This window comes from Patagioenas fasciata, chromosome 4 (genome assembly GCF_037038585.1).
Source record: "Patagioenas fasciata isolate bPatFas1 chromosome 4, bPatFas1.hap1, whole genome shotgun sequence".
Taxonomy (NCBI): Eukaryota; Metazoa; Chordata; class Aves; order Columbiformes; family Columbidae; genus Patagioenas; species Patagioenas fasciata.
The window spans coordinates 42895406-42914697 of record NC_092523.1 but is presented as its reverse complement, the minus strand read 5'-3'; the positions used below and the strand labels follow the sequence as shown (position 1 = coordinate 42914697).

Genomic DNA, 19292 nt, shown 5'->3' with positions numbered 1-19292 from the left:
TTGCTGAGCAGGTGGTCTGTTAAATCTTAAAAGTTAGGTCTATTAGTTAAGTGTTCATGTAAATATTTCATTAAGCTTCCTGGCTCAGCACTATTTTATGCAGTATAGGTTACAGAAATTGTGCTACCGAGGGGAAAAAATGGATGAGAATCGGATAACCACGATTCATTATTTTTTGTTACTATCAAGGGGAAAAACTATCGTGAATTCTAAGTTAAACGTGTCGTTTGGGGAACATACATCTTCTTTTATCTCATCATCCTATAGCCTAGGTAAATAAGCACGTATCTCTTTGTTATCTTTCTTACAATCTCATTCAATTATTTTAAAAAATGTTTTCTTAAAAAATTACTTTATAAATAGTTCAAGAAAGTATAGGACATGTTCTTCCATAACAACTTACCATAAAAGAACTTATTTCCATAACAGATTTTGTCATCGCAAAAAAGTCATGACCAGAGGTTGCCTAGTTTCTCTGTCAATTTTGCAGGCCATCATATCTGGTATTTCCCCATTCACAAGTGATCTAAATCATTAGAAGATGTAAATAACACACAGCATATTAATTCTATTTTAAACAGCATTTTTATTACTTTTTTTCTTTTTGTTTATAACATCAAGAGAAGGAACCCTTTCACTCAGAGAATTAATTACCATGTTCTCAGATTTCCTCTGTATTATTTGTTCTTTGGTGAAACGAAGAAACTCTCCTATTATTAGCCAAAAAAAACAAAATTGCCTGTCACAATTCTTACTAGTTTGTCAGCATAGAAGTGTGTAATTTATTGGCTTTGCAATAACAAAGTTTTCTACACTTCAGGAGAATTATTGTAGAGATAGTGAGGCATAAAGTTGTAATTCAGAGATCCAAAAATAGGCTGCAATTCTTATTCAGCTGAAGGTGAAATGGAAAAATAAGACATATATATATAAAATAGACTATTCTGTTGTCTATTTCCGGTAAACCATCTGCATTCTTCCTGTGCGTTTTTAAGTAATGCAGTAAGACCTGTGATGATTGCACAAGGAATTACAGACAATATAATGCTTGAAGTACCATTACAGAATTGCATAGCCAATGGACTATTATAGCCTGGAGAACCTTCCAGCTCTATAATAGCTATTTCAAGGAAACAACAGTGAAACTCGTACAGCTGCTAAGGCCCTACAGAGACCATGGCACTACAGAGTAAAGCAGAAAGTGAACTGGAGTGAGCTTCACACTGCTACCCATTAATGTGTAAGTAGGAAGCTAGGTCTGAGGCTAAATTATTAAAAGCAACAGCAGAATTTTCTTTTATCAATCTGATAAACCAAAAGGCATTCATATGAATGGAGTGTCATTTCCTTAATAAGACTGAAGGTTACTAAATATATAGATATGATACTTGTCTCAGGACAATCTCCAGACACTGACAGGTAGAGCTGGCACAGCCTCTACAGCAAACAAGCACTAAGATTCCTTCAACTTCTGATCCAATAATGTAACTCTTCTGCAGATTAGATCCTGACTTTCAGATAGGGCATCCAGAAAAAGAGAGAAATACACAGTGAAAATACACAACCGCAAATACTCTGATCAGCATCAAACAGAACCTACCTAGAAAAAGATATAAGCCATATCTCCAGAGTAACATTTAGCTGTCTGACTAAAAAACCACTTCTCCTCTAGTAATTCCTGCCTCATTCACCATGCACAATAAAATGAGGCAAGAGCCGTACAGATAAAAATGTCATACAGCTCTGATTTGTCCCCAGCACATCAGAATGCTGAACAATGTTCTATGGAGAGGGGGAAGAAAGTATGGAAAAGGTATTACATGCAGTTGTAACACACATTCACATACACCCAAGAAACCTGCAGAGCAACTGTGTCTCCTGTAATAAAATGTGACCAAAAACTCAAATCAATGGGACATTTTGTCTACACTGCCACCAGACGAGCACCTCGGGTTGTACTCCTGGCTTTGGCTGGGCACACCTGACTGTCCTCCTTCACCCTCTAAAACTGCACAGGCAGTGATGAGCTGATGTTCTTCTTAACTAGCTCCTTCTCATCCCTGCCCTTTAGTATCCTCATCTGAATCGCATCTTACCACATCAATTCTTATTTTATTTTTCAGCACATCACCTTTCTAGCCTGGACTCCGAATAATACTTCCCCTTCCCACAATTCCACTCCTCAGGTTTCAAGCACTCATCTCTTCGGGTTTGTTCTCTTCCCTGTAATTCTCTCCTCCTAGTCCCTGCTTTCGCATGACTCTTCCATCTAAGCAGCTTTCTCTTCCAGAGCTCCTGGGCAGCATGTGGCAGCAGGGCTGCTCACACCTTCATCTCCCACAGCCCAAATGACTCAACGTTTGTGATTTCAGAAAAATCCTGCTTTGACCCAGCCATTAAATTTTAGAGATGTTTTAGCCAATAAAGTCTAAGTCTTCCCAGCACAAGAACAGGTGTTTTCAAGGTCTGTTATTTTCCGCAAGCAAATAAATCTTCTGAGGAAGGGGAGAAACACATTCCTTGCACAAGAATCGATCCATTTTGTTTCAAGGCCCCGTCCTGAAGCATCAGAGTGTGGAAGTTTCTAACAGCATTTGACAGTTATCTTTTTCCCCCAGCTCAGCTCTCTAACCTTGCTGAAACCTTCAAAAATTTCTGCTCAGAAGACTGGCAGAAATCACACAGGGAGTTTAAAGCCCAGCAAAAGGCATAAGTAACAATGACCAGTGCCACTTATCAAGGAAATCAAACTTTGAATAGATGATTAGGGTAAAAGAAGGGTATTCAACATTTATCACAATCTTCAACTATCATTTCAAATATCTATTTCAGAACATTTACACAATAAAACTCCATTCTAGCTTTTTATAGCAATTTTAAATTTCCACTTGTTGAAATTTCCATTGCCCTTCTATGGAAAACTCTATTATCTCCAAATTGTTTCCAATTGTTACCACTGTTGAAACTGGTTGCTTCTATTTGAAAAACCTATCTCCATACCATCATGGAGAAAGAGTTGCATCTACTGTTCAAATATACTTGCATTATATTGATGCATTCACTTTATGTGAGTTTTATTTCAGGAAAATACTACAGAAAATATTTCCTTTGCTCCACAAATTTAGTTCCTTGCTTTGGCAGGCATCTCTTTATCTTTATGAAAGCTCCTTTATAAATTTCTTAGAGTCTACTTCAATGCAGTAAGATGTGGTTTGATATCAAATACCCTCAACTGGGAGGTTATTCAATTTATTAGAAATCCTATTCTAATATCTAGGTAAATTTATGCACAGTCAATTTGGTATTTGCTCTCATATCAGCGTTGTCTTAGAATAAGCAGTTCTTTCCTTGTGATTATCCCCACTCATTTATAGAGTACTCATATACCCTACCAAATTTCAACTTACCAAAGAAGTAAAGTTCCCAACTAGTGACACGATACATGAGGGTGGTAAAATACTGGTACAGGTTGCCCAGAGAGATGGTAGATGCCCCATCCCTGGAAACAGTTAAGGCTAGGCTGAATGAGACTCTGAGCAACCTGATCTAGTTGCAGATGTTCCTGCTCATTGCAGGGGGGCTGGACTAGATGACCTTTGAAGGTCCTTCCAACCCAAACTATTCTATGACTCTTTGTCAAAAACATTGACAGTATGCTTTGTTTCTTAAAATTAGAATTGATATTATTTACAGTTTAGATATACAAACAGCTATATGAGCACATCTGAGGCAAAGGGGCCCTTGATCTGTCACACTTCCTTAGTGCCAGTTTCTGGTAAATTCCTAATACTTTTCACCAATTTTCTTTTACCATTATGCACAGAACTATCCTTTCTTCCAAAAGCAGTTTAAGAACTTGAGCAACACTGACGTCAAAGCCATAATCCTGCAGTTGCCTGGATTAATTTTTCTCTCTTTATTAAAAAAAAAAAAAAAAGTACACTGCCCTGTTAGTACCTAATTAGCTAGCTGCTCCACTTTCCATCAGATCTGCACTCAGATTCCACCTTAATTTCCATTTCCATACTTGTATCACTTTTCCTGTAGGCGATTGAAATCACTTGGTGTAAAATGTGGTGCACAAAAAAGCTTTTAGGTAAACCCGTATCTTTAATGTTTCCTCATCCCCACTCTTGTAAACATATCTGATTAACTGTGTGCTATTTACTACAGTACTCTTTGCAGGGTCTAACTCTGCTTGACAGTTTCTCTGTGCAGGTTCTTTTCTCCAGTCCTACAGTGGTGAAAAACCTAATTGCAATGATGAACATGATCATTTTTCCATGGCTTCAAGTCTATCTAAATGACAGCTTTGCAGAACATGCATATGTGCAAGCGTGGATTTAAAAGAAGTAATTACAAAGGTTACAGTCTTTAGAAGTAATCTAGTATTCTTAAAGATGCATAAAGAAATGTTGGTGGCAACTGGGAAAAAATTAATTCCGTCCCACTACATTGCCACAGCCAATCACAAGCACACATCAGCTTTTGCTTTGTAACTATTATCATTACCTGGATTGTAACTTAATGCTACTGACTAGAACTTTAACTGAAGAATAATCCCTTTCAAGTTTTAAAATAAAAATCTAAGTTAACTAGACTCAACAAGTCATACAACATGTTTTGTATTCCATAGCATAAAGCCAAACCAAGGAGGCAGCAACCATGTGCCCTAAAACAATACTTTTTTTTTCTTTCATTGCTACCTATTATTTAGCCAAATATTTTCATCATGAGTTTATTCTTTAAAATTCCCATAGAAAATGAAGATGGCTGTATACTATTAGATTATGTGATAGAAGTTCATCTGCACCCCAGCAAAAGAGCAGAGAGGGACAATGGCAGGTGGGGCAGCCCAAATAATACCCTGCCCAGTTCCTCTCAGGCCCATCATGGGAGCCCATCAGTGACCCATCTGTACAAGTCCAGAGGACCACAGTGATGCAAATGCAAGCAAGAACACAAATTAAGGACTTGGAGGAATGGAGGTCCCATCCAGACCCCTCCCTCAGCCCCAATGTTCAGGTGTGAAACCCATCACAATGAGTCAATATCAGACAGATATTGATAGAGATATTGACAGATAACAGAGGTGGGTCACTGCCCAAGCGTGTAGGACACATTATGGAACACAGGGGAATGGCATCTGGGGATTGCACAGGATTTACTACGGGATGTTGACAGGAGGAACCAAAGGCAGGGACAGGGATGGATTTACACAATTTGGGGAGGAACAAGTGCGAGAAAACAGAAGAATAAGTGGATAAAAAGGGCCAGCTACATGCAAAGAGTTTGTTGTTTGGTTCACTGGCCTGGCTGTGCCATGTGCCTTATCTGTAGTCTGTACTATCTGGTTATTAAATTCTTTCTAACTCTTTTCCTGGGTGGGGTTCTCTATACGTTATGTCTGTGTGCATGAGGGTCTGAGCGCAGTGACTGGGAACAGACTGCCCACGCACCTGGCTGCCTGCCACTGAGAGATCGGGGCAAGTGGCCTTTAGTGTCAGTCAGCCTGGTGTGGGTGACAAGGACACGTATGTCCACGGTGCAGCACCAGCAGTGGGTACAGGCACACATGTGAGTGCATGTGTACTGGGACGCATGTTGAGCCTTGCTGCTGGTGGGACCTGGGGAATGGAGATATGGCAGCCTCACCCTTCTCAGGCTGCCGCATCTGGCCCAATATTTTCCCGTAGCACAAGGGAAGAAAAGGTTTTTGAAAAGTTAAACACAGTATATGCTTAAAACAAAATTTTCTTTTCCCATTCCACATACAGTGATCATCATCTTTCATTCCATATCTCAATTCTGTCCCTTTCCCACTACTTTTCCACTCTGATCATTTCACCTCCTTCATATCAATCTTCTTTTCTCATAGATATTTCGTCCCCTCCTTTTCACTTCCACCCTACCCCTACCTCAGATTTTACAGTTTCATTTTCCTTCGGTTTGCTTAGGCTTTTCTCCATTTTCTATAATCTTACCTTCATCTTCCTCTCAATGAAATTCTTTTTATAATTTCCTCTTTAAGCTCCTCAATCACCTTTTCAGTAGGGATAAAAACTGCCCCTCACACATTCTGTCATTTCTCTTCAAGCCTTCTTCCCGCTTGCCAAAATTCATTCTTTGTAACATTGCCTTTCACTCTCTTTCAAAGAGAAACACATGCAATTGAGGCACCCTTCCTCTTAAATAAAACATGGCTATTTTCAAACACTTACTGACTGAACAGGGTTTATATTAAAGTTTTTTCACAGGAGGACAGAATAAAATCAGCAGATGATTACTACAAATACAATTCAAAAGACAAAAAAAAACAGAAAACTCTTTCTCACAAAGTGCAGAGACTGCTCATGTCACAAACCCATCAAGAAAATATTTGAGGTTCAGCTGTTTCTTTTCCCCTCCTCCCCTGTGTGTGGCTGCAAAGACCATTTTCACATATTCCTCTTGTTAGAATTTGATTTCCCACACTTTGCTCTACCTTAAGTCACCCACCCTACCAACTTCAGTGTATCCATATATGATTGCAAAGTTGAATGAAGCTCTTTATTCTCGCAAGAGTTTATCAAAGAGCTTTTATTTTCTTGAAGCATTTTTGCCTCAGACAGTCCCTTTCTCTCAGCACCACAGAAAAACACATCCAGCCAGCTATGAAGAGCAGCATTTGAGAGACAAGAGGAGATGGAATCGGTTTGGCTTTTTTTGCAGGTATGCCATCTTCCATCCAATACCTCAAACTGTCTGTTAGGACTTTCACTAACCCAAGGCACTGATTTTACAGTTCGATTTTAAAAAGATCCTATACAAACAAGGAAGATGCATTTTAAACATAACTCTACAGGATTGAAAACATTTATCAGCTTTAAAGAAAAGCATCTGTCTCCACAAAAACTGCATCCATAAGCTGACTCTTTAATGACTGTTTATCCAGATGTAGAGTTAGCACAGAAAAGGATAATTTGATACTGTTATTACATAGAGAAATTTTCTACACTGCACTGGAATTATTACTACGCCTCAGAAAAACAACTTGGTCACATTAGCTGACCTGTGTTTGGCTGCACTTCATTCAAGGACTTTAATGAGAAGACACCATACCACTGTGAGAAGACACCAGACATCATTTAAAAGGGATCGCTACTCAGGAGCCACTTTTCAGGGTTTCTCTCCAAAGAAGCAGCACAGACTCCCCTGAGCTTGAGGTAAAGTAGCATATTGTCCACCACAGGCCAGGACAGGAATGTGCTTGCAGTTATAGATTACATGGCAAGGACTGGTCACACAGCTTGATGCCAGTTTCTCATATTGGAATTGTTGAAGCCCAAGGTCTTCCCTTGGGAACCACAGTCATCTACTACCTATCGAGGCCCAAGATCAGGCAAGTATAATTATGTTTAGTCCTGTTACACCCTACTTGGTGCTAACATGTGGGACTTTCACTCCACAGCCTACTTCTGAGCAAGGGTTTCTCCTATTCCAGTTGATGGCATCCAGAGCAATGGAGACCTCACTGCAGCTGCCCCTGCACTCAGCCAACTCTAACAACCAGAGAGCTGGAGTTCATCTCATGTTCTTCTGCTGCACAAACGGGTTCCACGTGATGATTTCCAGCAATACACCAGGATTAATGCTGCAGTCCACATTATTCTCCAAGCCTCCATTCATGACACTTATAAAGTCCTACAATGTCTTACACTGGGCTTGGGCTTCACCTTAAAACTCTGACCATGCAACACACGTGCACCCTTGTCCTGCCAGAATACGGCTCCAAAAGTTCATTTCTCCTTTAGCTAGAAATCCTATCCTAGTCCTTATTTTATTACTACTTGATGTCATACAAAAATTTTGTCCCTGAGGTTAGATGTCTATCTAGCTTGACTTGTGTTTCATCAATTTTACATCTGAATAAATGTATTAATAAGTTTTTTTCCTCTTTGAACCCTTCTTCCATGCTAAAGAAGTCCTTTTCTTCCATAACATCAGTGGTGTTTCAAAAATTCCATCTGGAAAAAACTTCAGAGAATAATACCTTGTGGGAAGGGGGGTGCACGAAGAACCCTATCTCCCATGAGACTTGCAGTCATCAAGCCATCACAACATAAACTACACTCCATGGAGGTCAAGAAAGCTGCTCCCATGACTGCAAATATGGCCTGGCTTTCCCTCACTGTGTTTTCATTTGCAATCTCTTCTCCTCTCCTTTAGAGAGCTGAAGGGCAGAAACTGGAAAATGAGAATTAGTACACTCTTCACCTCAAATATTTTTTCACTCAGTGACCCAACATGATCAAAACAATTATGACATGCACAGAAGCTCTCCGCTACCTCTCTTCACTGGGAGTCCTAACCATACAATGCCACACTGATTACATTTCCACAAGTTCCTGCAGAATCGTGGTGCCCCTTCCCTTCCCCAGCTTGTCCCCTCTACGGATGCATAATGCAAAGTAAAGTAAAAAAATATAACACGACACAAGGGAGTAGTTAATTGTAATGCATTTATAAACAGCAAAAAGGACAGAGAAACTGTTCCTCAGAGGAAAATTGAAAGCCTTACAGGAAATCAGTGACCACTACCTTATTTAAAGAACTTAATTTTGCAACAGAGATAAACATAAAAGGGTGTTGTTCTGAATCACAAATGAAACAAAGTTCTGTTTTTTAGATTCTCAAACTAAGCTGCTGAATAGATTAGACTCACTGAAGCTGTTGAGTGTTCTGAAGTACTTTGTACCCCAGCTCTTCCACTATGTCCCACATTGTCCAGTATTTTAATACAGTCAAATATTACATACCCTTTTTGTCTGACATCTAACTTTGTCTACAGAAAAGTTCATTTGAAGGTACAAATAATCCAAACTTGGATTTTGCTTGCTGGCGGGCAATCATAGAAACATTCCCAGTACATCCTATCCTCCTTGATCTGCCAAACTTAAGTTATATTTTTTATTCTACTGAAGTCTTAGGGCTTGAACTACCATTTTTTTCTCTACAAAACACAATCACATTGCTATAAATGAAACAAAGTAAACTTTGTATCATATAGTTTGGTTTTCCAAAAATGCACTCACTTCTGCCTAATATGAAGTTTTAACAGTTTAACAATTGTTTCACATTTTATAAAAATACGAAGTTATTATTTGCATCTGAAGGGAATATAAAAAATGGATTTAAGTTTTATAAACCAAAACCTCCACAAGTTAGAGAATTTTCAAACTACCGTTGATTACATGCAGCTAACCTACAGTAACACCACTTTTTCTCCCACACCATATATTATATTATCAAGGAAAGTTTACGTAGCACAAAACTGCCCTTTCCTCTTTATTTTATAATGTCCAGTAACAGCTACATCTAGGTCCATTTTATTTGTTCTTCTTTCCTTGCTTTATTCCTTATACAGGATGGGAACGCACACATTCATGGAAAATTTTTGCAGATTCAGAAAGGACCACTGCCTCTAACCACCTGACCAGCACTGCTGGTACGGACAGACAGACACACACACAGACCATGCAATACAGCCAGCTACCTCACTTCAAAACACTAAAACTCCAGCAAAGTCAGAACAGGGCAGCAGCTAATGAGCTCCGGTTTCATGTTGCACCGTACTTCCCACCACCATCCCGGGGCAGGCATGCTCACAGATCATAGGGACAGATAGGTGGGTCAATTCTGGAAGACACACTCATGAAGAAATCTGGCAGCAGACAAGCAAAGTTAATGGGACAACATTCAAGCAGGAAGATTAATTCTTTCTACACAGAAGCTACCAGAAATGTTTTCAACCCCTTGAATGCCGCACTCCTTGTGCAAAAACATTCATTTTGTAAGATTATAAAAGAGCTATAGATATAGTATTATCTTCATTGTAAAATCAGAAATTTTATTTTTCAATAGTCACCTAGTCTGAAATTAACTTTAGACCCTTCCACAGTTCAACACTGCCAATGCCTCTCACAATACAGTACAAGACGGGTCCTGTCCTACAACCAGCAAGACTGCACTGTTGCAGTGTAATTGCCCTAAGCAACTTTAACTCCTTTGCATCTCAAAAACTGTTCTATAAAAGGAACCATATGAAACAAGCTGCACTGAAATGCCATAGAGAGCTGTGAAACAACACGGAATAATGCAATTATATCAAACACCGTACTATTTCCAAAGCATGGACCTCTACTTAACAAGATTTGTTTCAGTGTATGCCTGGTTGCAAATGAACTTGAAAAAAAAAAATAATAAAAAATTTTAAAAAAAGGCACTCAACCACCAGATGGCTATACAAAACAATGTTATTTTACCATTTCATATTGGTTTGACTGCTTGTATCATAAAGTCTACTTTTTAATAGGTGTTTATTCTTCTTTGTAATACCACATGACTGCCTGGAACAAAATTCCTTTTTCAATTACCAATGATTTGGAAAAATACTATCCAGCAGAAGAGATGTCCTCTTTTTTGGCCTGTGATCACTCTGTTCACTTTAAAGGAATACACCTCATTAACCCTAATAATTAACAAGGTTATTCTCATCACATAAAAGGTTTAAGTTCCTCTATTAAGACATTATTTGAATTTGCACTCCTATTAAGATGATGAGCCTAGTCTGGATTTAATTTCATTTAATTTAATTTTTTATATATGTATTTAATTTTTTTTTCTAGTAAAGACATATAATTTCATTGTTGTGTATGCTACATGATGATGAACCTACTGGGTTAAGGAATGGATAATATACCTACAGAAACCAAACAAAATTCAAGTTGAAAACCTGGAAGTGGTCGTGCAGCAATGCAAAAAGGCAGCAAAAATAGAAAACAGGCATCTTGCAGCAGCATGGCTGTGGCAACAGAAGCTAATGATAACTGAAAAAGGAGAAAAGGGAAAAGACTACCAGCAGATGTACCAGCTCCTAGTTGGACCATTCCAGTAAGACTCTGCAGGCTACAGGGAAACTTCCAGTTCCAATGCTCTTCACATTGGAAGTGTCATAGATCACATTTGGGGAATTTTGTTCCTAGATTACTTTGGGTTTCTCAGGACTTTCTAGCTAACAAAATCTTCTAAAAATCTAATAAATGCTTTAATATTTTTTCACACAGGTGTTCCTGGCACATGAACTTGCTTCTTCCGCAAGAGAAAGGCCAGTTGTCTAAAGCTAGACAGTTACTCTGAGGATATTAAAAACAGTTAATTGCATCAGTCATGTATAGAAATCCCACATCAAATATAAAAACCAACATGACAATTTCTCACATTATCCATACTGTCATCATATTAGTCAATGTGAGCTGTAGTTAACAAACATATGGAATAATCATAGTATGGAAAAATTAGTCACATTTACTTCGAAATTTAATTATATAGCTTTCATTGACAGCTTACCTGACACCAGAGTAGTTGAGTGCTTTGAAGGTAAATATCTAGAGATATCAAATTAACAGTCAAGGTTTAGCAAAAAACTTTCTTTTGCACAGAATTCAGTCACTATTAAATAATAAGAACTTTTTAAAAATCCTCTAAATGTTTGTACAGACAAGAGAACTTTCCATCATGACATGAAGATTACCACAGCTCTGACTGGGTCAAACAGCGAAATGAAGCAAGTTCAGAGAGTTACACTCAGCTGTCAGTCCCATATGGGAGACTTTCAAGCACTGCTAACTTGATCCATCCACATGCCTTGAAAGGGTGTCATTCATAAAGTGCGCATTTTCCAGAAAGCCTCATTTTTTGTATTTTAAAGCACCTGTTGTTAAATCTTGTCACATGTGCTTAGCAGTGTGAGAAAAACATTAAACTCTTCCCATGAAGAGTGTCAAGAGTGCTGTGGAATAGTCACAATAAACCCAGTATGCAAGTCTAATCAGCATCACAACTCCCTCAGGAACTATCAATTTGCAAATCTCTCAAACACCTAAAAAGGGTAAGAAAGTTATTAAAAACATAGCAGGGTATTCATGAATCAGCCATACACTGAATTTTCTTTTTAAAGTCTAAAGCAAGTAACTGTTCTTCAGCAAAATGAAGACAGAAGTATGCACATGAGCTTAACAGAGGGGATAATGGGTGACAATATTTAATCAGCATGAGAGCTTTATGTAAGTTTGGGTGAGACTTTTGGTTAGGAATATTAGACATTAGCAGAGATTTTAGTATTGTTAGGAAGCATCATCGTGTCTCCAACCAACCTTTTATGTGGTTTGAACATCAGGAAATCCACCTGAATGCTCACAGTTTATCCAGTACTATATTCGTTAGTTTACATATTCCAGTTTTCCTTTCCAAACTATGTTTTTCCAACTGAAATCAATATGCTGTGAATAGCAAACCTGTAAGTTTCATTGTCATTAATTAGTTTCCTTCCTCAATCTAATACAAGATGCACACAAAATGCATCTTCTCACTCCCCACATCCAGCAGAGTTAGGGACAGAACCCCAAACAGAAGGATTTGTTTTTCAACGTGAAGTTCAAAGAGCTTGAAATTACTTCTTTTTTTCTTTTCTTTTTCTTTTTTTTTTTTTTTTTTTTTTTAAACAAACATTGAAAATAACCAGAGTGGCTTTGGCATTGCTTTAATCATTTTAAACTTGAAGACAGGAACTCTAATTAAAATCTGGAACTCTGGCTGTAAGAAACAGCTAATTAGTTCCCAACTTTCCAATGAAGTGCTGTGGCAGCATCCACATTAGCCACTCTGTATTAACAAGGAAACGTTCTACTCATTCTCTGAGGCAGTAGTACATCAGTGTATACGTTTACTTCAAGCCATGCCACTGTCATAGGGATTTCAGAAAATGCACTATAATAACTATCAGATTTGTAGATCTCCATACGCAGTAAGATAATTGAAGTTTGCAGCATTTCAAACAGATAAGAAGAAATACAGGGCAGTTCATTACTTTTCTGCTAGACGATGAAGACAGTTTAAATTGCACTAAAGTATAAGATTGTGTTTCCCTCCTTTCAATTCATTCGTGACCAAAACTTGCAAATACAAGAGAGGAAAATGAGCAAGAAGTGAGAGAAGGCATTTTACACTTCTGCTCCCCAGAAGTCTGGGCAAAATATGTGGGATAACGGAAAAGTGAGGAGAACTGCCAGATTAAGAGGAACCTTCGCTAGACAGTCACAGCAAGACATGCTGACGGCGGTGGAAGCCTGAATACCTTCCTTCACATTTCCACCGTCTTATTTTAAAAGGGCTGGTACTTCTATCCCCTTTTCCACATACTGAGCATCAACAAAAACCAAATCAAAACAAAAATCGTTAAAAAATTGATTACAAGCAATGGACAAGTAGGTTCATCCACATTCCCAAACCAGGTTTTTCTAACCCGGGATTCCTCTTGCTACCAAGTTGCAACATGCCACGCTTTTCAGAAAACCCTTAATATTAAAGCAGCATTTAGTCCGGCGTTAAACCGAGAAAGATGTGAAATTGTCCTGGCACGGTCGGAGGTGCGTTGGGGAAGGGCCGTGTGGGGAGCGGGTTGCCCGAGCGGCGATGCCCGCAGCAGCCCCCGCTCCCCGGCGGCTCCAGGGCTCGGGTGGGGGCCGGGACGGGCGCTCGGTGGCAGGTCCCTCCTCAGGTCTTTCTCCGACTTGGGCAAGGGGCTGGAAGAGCAAGAGAACTCCCTTTGATTTTTTTCGCCCAGCAGCGCACGGGCGGCAGGCTGAGGGACCGGGCCAGCAGGGGCCGGTGCTCCGTACCGGCGACTGTAAAAGTGCCGACCCGTCTGAAAGCTGAAACTAAAAGATGGAAAAGACGGAAACCCTCGCTCTCTGCCGGTACCCGCCACCGGCCGAGAGAAACGGAACAACAGCAGGATACCGCGGGATGCCCTAATGCGCTTCTCAGAGAAGAAGAAAAAAAAAAACACCACCACCACGAAACCTCCCCTCCCAAAATAAATAAAAAAAAAAAGTAGTATCTGCACCCGGCAGGTACCCACCGTCGCCCCCCCGCCCCGCACCAAGCGAGCCGCCCCCCGCCCACTCACCAGCGGCGGGCCGAGGTGCCTCAGGGAGCCGGCTGCCGGGGCGGCGGGGCATGCTGCCTGCCGGGCTGCACCCTCCACCCCATCCCGCCGCCCGAGCAGCCGCCTGCCCGGCGATGCCGCCCCGCCCCGGCTCCCCCCGCCCGCCGCCCCGCCCCCATGATGTCATCCCGCCGAGCCCCCCCGCCCCGCGCGGCCGGTGGCGGCGAGCGCGCAGCCCCCGGGGGTGGCGGGTCAGTGGCGGCCCCGCGGTGCCGGGAGGGGCGGCTGACCAGCAGCAGCCATTCGCACGGAAGCGCCAGCGTGTGAAAGAGCCTCGGGGTCAGCGTTTCTACGCCGGAGGATTCGAACGGCAAAGCCTTATTTGCAGGTTTATTTCCCTTTGCATTAAAAACCGGAGTGTTCGCCTGAATTCGCCCTTTCCCCTCGGAGACCGGTGCAGAAGTGGCATCTCACAGCCACTAGTTCAACATGGAGAAGAACTGGGGGGAGGGGGCTACAGGGAACGGGAGGAGACATGCGACACGACTACGTACAGCTCCATTGCTTAGACCCCAGATCGTATAATTATTCTCGTGCCATGTTTGAAAATAAGTCTAAGTTTGCATGGCTTAGATGGCTTAACAAACTGATGTCCTGAGGCAGCGTGTTCAGGCAGTGATCCAGAGTGGGAAAGCTAAAGTCAAATAAAATGAAAAATCTACCTTAGACCCAATTTCCAGGAACACACTGCATCTGCTGGTTACATATATTGATAAAGGCTTCATCACCAGAATAAACCTTTCCAGGCTGATTTAAAGTATGCCTCTATAGTTCTAAGGGTCAGAAAGAGTAGAAAGAGAACATAGAGATTTTCCTTTTTTTTTTTAATGATGCTCAATTAACAGTTCTAGAAATTAAAGAAAACATCGGTCTGAGCTGCAGTGTGGAATGAGCATTAGTACAAGCCTCAGGCTTCTTCAAATAAGATGGAGAACTGTCAAGCCCTGTTGCCACAAGGGCAAGTGTTTAAACAAGCATCACCTTCATCATGATGAAAACACTAAGTGGATACCTGCATATTATGGACTTCATTCAAATAGATTACACTATTATTTCTCATATTTTTCTTGGTCCTGGGATCTGATCCAAAGATCAAAACATGAAAGGATTTCTGAAGTTATGTCTGCTTGTTATTCATTTCTTCTTCTTTATGATAAACAGTAAAAAGGAAACAAAACTCTTCAAAATTGTCCCCTCACCTTCTGGCACCAGTTTAAAAGTTCTCTTAGTTCTCAGCTATACACAAGTACATTTTCACTCATGCTTGCAATTTTTATCTTACCTTATTTATCTTTTTATTTTACTGGAGATTTCACCTAATCAGGCTGGTAACAGCAATTTTTATAACCTGAAAATAAAATTGAAAATGGAGCTACATCAGCCTCTATTATTGCTGCTCTGCTTCACCATTTTAACACACTTGCATGGCTACTCACCTCATCAAAATACATCCCTTCCTCCTTTCCAGAGAAAGTGTTTGGGTGTTAAATTGTTTCCTGTTATCTGCAGAATGATTTTTGAAAAACTGGATCAGTAAGAACACACATGCAGGAATGAGTACGCTCCTTCCAAAAAGGCCTTCCTCCCATCTGGGATCCTGAAGCCCTAGGCAGAGGCAGTAGGATGAATCTTTTGCTAATTGCTTTGGGTAAGTGGACTAATCACCGAGGTCTAGTAAAGGCTACTGATCTCATGAATCCAGTGCTGTTTCATTGCAGTAAGACACTTCAATGGTTTCCTTAAGTGGAACACAAAATTTAAAAGACAGAAAATACCCCAAACTCACAGAAACCATTCCTATTAAGTGAATGAAGAGGCAGCTATTGGCATAAAACAAGGGACAAGGTGACATTTGAACAGTAATATTTAGCTGGAAAAAGATGTATACTAGACAGAAGATGTATAGTAGGCAATTAATTCAGAGAAGTTCATATAAAAAGATGAGCTCAGTTCACCAGCGCAGAGCAATTTCCTCACGGCAAATTCCTCAGTAGAGCATCAGTCTGTCAGCAGAAAAGGCACATTATAACTGTATCACATAGCACTGGTGGAAATACTGGTTTAGAGGGAGCTGCAGCTTCCTCTAGCAAACTTTTTTAGATTCCTTCACACCTTAACACATTTAACAACTCTCTAGCTGCAGCTGCTCTGATTCCATATGACCAACACAACCAAGAACCACACAACAGGGCAATTTGTTATGACCAAATGTGTCTGAGTTTATTGCTTACCATACCTGAACTTCTTTCTTTGGACATCAAGATTTAGTCTTCTAGCAAGCCAGTATATTTGGAATTTTAAAGAGAGAAAAATTGGGGAAGAGGTTGTGCTGAAGATGGTTCTGAACAGCAGCTTTATGGATTCAGAACCATCACATTTAAATACAGGGCTAAACTTTTCTGAGTTAATTCTTCCAAGTATCAAAAATGAATATTTTATTTATGAACCTTTCATAAACATATGTGTTATAGGGCAACAAACTTGTACAGCTACATGTCACAAAATCCAAGTGAAAATTTATGCCAAATTCTCAGTTTAAAAAAAAAAAAAAAAAAAGAAAAGAAAAAACCCCACATTTAACATAGAGGATGTGGAAAGCAAAATGGAGGGAAGAAAGAATCGTGCTGTATACATTATTTAAGGCAAAACAGACAATTGAAAAGAAGATTAAGGTAGGAAATGTAACAATGAGTACTTAATGATATTTTGTGCAGTGAGATTCAAATTGACTTAAAAAGTAGCACATTAGCTTTCTCAAAACTGTTAATAAATTTGAGTCATGTTCTGCAGGCTTGATCCATGAAATGAACAACAACAACAATACCACTCTTTTGTTAAAAAAAAAAAAAAATGAAAATTGAACAAGATCAGTTTACTTATCAGGCTGCCAGCAAATCTGAAAGTTTTAGAATATTATACATATCCCCATTTTGAGCTGTCACCAAACACTACTGCTTGTACAAGAGTAGCAGGAGCTCAGCGCATGTGTCTCAGGGAGAGAAAATGGAGAGAAAGCCTCCAGCAGAAATGTGGTTACACTAACACTTGCCAACTGTGAAACACACGAGAGTGGAAGCCGTTGCCCCACAAAGATTTATGATGCGCTTGAATGTGATTATTTCCTTCCCTTCTTGTTTTAATAAGTTGAAAATAGCTGTCTTGGTAACCAACAGCAGAAAAGCTGAAAACAGAAAAGACTAAGCTAGTGGTTCCTCAGAGCTGATCACAGCCTGGTAGTTAGGCTAAGAAAATGAGAAAGACAGCTTTTAATCCCTTCAGGCAGAAAAGGGAATTGAAGTCTAACATTTAGACTGGACAAGACTGTTGGCCACACAGGTAACAGATAAAAAGAGAGGAAAGGACTCTCTGCAGCTTAGTGAATCTCCAACAGTTTTTCAGCTCTCTCGACTTCCTTGGTTTTGTTACTTTTCAAATTGTGCTTTTAGAAAAATAAGGTCTCATTTCCATTGTCATGAATTTTGTATTGAGGATATTCTTCATTTAAAGATCAAATAAAAGGCACTTCATTTGTCCATGTTTAAATCATCATTGGATTCTGAATGAAAGCTAACTACAGTGAAACAATGCTAGAAATACATAACCCCAAGACCAGACAAAATATGTTTGTTAGAACAAAAACCAAACAAACAAAAACCAAACAAACAAAAACCAAACAAACAAAAACCAAACAAACAAAAACCACCAACAACACAAACCCAGAAGCCAGACACTTACTCTGGCTTTACTGAAGTGCTTCCTTCCCTAGCCTGCTGTTTGCTTTGCTGCTAGACCTTTAAAGTGTGAGTTCATATGTATTCTGAATAAGAAGGATGTAACAGAGAAGAGAGAAAGGTAGAGCCATTTCACATCACAAAGAATGACTGTAGAGATATGACAGAAGAAAGACAGAAGTTACTTTCCTTGTTCTTCTCCCTCCTATGGGTAAAAAACTCTACCAAATTAAAACCGACTTCATGTCATGTTTCCTGCTATACGTTCGGCAACAAAGATGCATGCTGCCTGTTGCCTGAACTAACCAAACTAAAAGGGAATGTCCAATTACCTGGATGAAAATATTAAGGTATTATTCTTGTTTCTCACTTTGAGTACTCATAATTAATGAGTCAGGTTTACTTTGACAAATTAAGCAAATGATGTCCTCTTGCGTATGACAACCACCATAGCACTATGCCTGTGAATGACAGATGGGTTTCTTCACAATGTTCCTTGGAATAGAGAGATCTCTGCACAAAGGATTTTTAATATAAAGTATGAATCTATCATACATTTTTTTTAAGTTAACATTTTGTATTTCATATCCAGGTATATACTTTTGCCATTTCACCCTAACGCTTGTTCCTTCCTTCCTTTTCCTTCACCTTAAAACAGCATGAAACAGCGCTTATGTTGCCACGCGGAATACTGATATGGTGGGCTGCTAATAGCATCTGGTTTTATTCACTTTGTGTAACCCAGACATTTGTTTTTCTTCATTCTACAAATATCTGCTGAGAGCCTAAGGGCCAAAATGCAAAAATTTGGGGTTGTAAAATAAAGCACTTCAAACTGAGGACTAGAGGATATCTGGCTGTAAGGAAATATTTGCCATGTGCTGCAACGCAAGTTCTGTTCTGAAGAGGAGTGAGTCACCTTTGTTATGCTAATACCAAATCTGTGCCATATGTAGTTCTATAGGTGAAGGTATTAGCCTACTGAAGTATCCTGATTAATAATTTGAAGACCACTTCAATAAAAAGATATACAGATAGTCTATGAGAATTAATATACTAACAAAACACAGCACACACTAATCAACATACACAAGGATTTTCTAAAAGGAAAACTGCCTTGGCAATTTAGAATTATGAGTGGGAAATCTTACCTCTCTAGCCAGCTGTCATCCTCTTTTATCCTTGTAATATCATGCCTACAAGCACTGCACTTCAGGTTATCTCTCAGACAGTTTTAATTCAGACCTACATATCTTCATATTCTGCACATGATGTGAAGTGTTGCACTGGCTCCCCAGTAACAAGTGTTTTGAATAGTTATTACTCACATTTATGAGTGCATGATACCTCCTCATCCCCCAGGCAGCTCCTGCTGCCAGTTTGTTCTCTGCTCTCCTAACAGAGTTCACATTACAACCAAGAGTTTTCTTCTCTGAAATTTTACCACTGGCTTGCAAATATAATGGTGTTTTCCTAGCCAATATGCCTACTGAAGGTGATCAAATTTATAAAAA

The 19292-nt window shown here is 39.7% G+C and overlaps 1 protein-coding gene across 8 annotated transcripts in view; it reads right to left on the bottom strand.

The window, feature by feature from the left end:
* The window catches only part of MARCHF1 (membrane associated ring-CH-type finger 1), a 237674-nt gene extending 223543 nt beyond the window's left edge, over nt 1-14131 (bottom strand). For 4 of the 8 annotated variants that reach the window (XM_071807732.1, XM_071807736.1, XM_071807737.1 and 1 more), the window contains exon 1: nt 14009-14120. Coding sequence is in view for 2 of the 8 variants with exons in the window: in XM_065837519.2 (XP_065693591.2) it covers nt 14009-14060 (52 nt within the window). In the remaining 6 variants the exon portion in view is untranslated. Of the gene's footprint in view, nt 1-14008 lie in introns of all 8 variants that reach the window. The other 4 variants (XM_065837519.2, XM_065837522.2, XM_071807733.1 and 1 more) reach the window with 3 other exon arrangements.
* Between the last annotated feature and the right edge of the window lie 5161 nt (nt 14132-19292).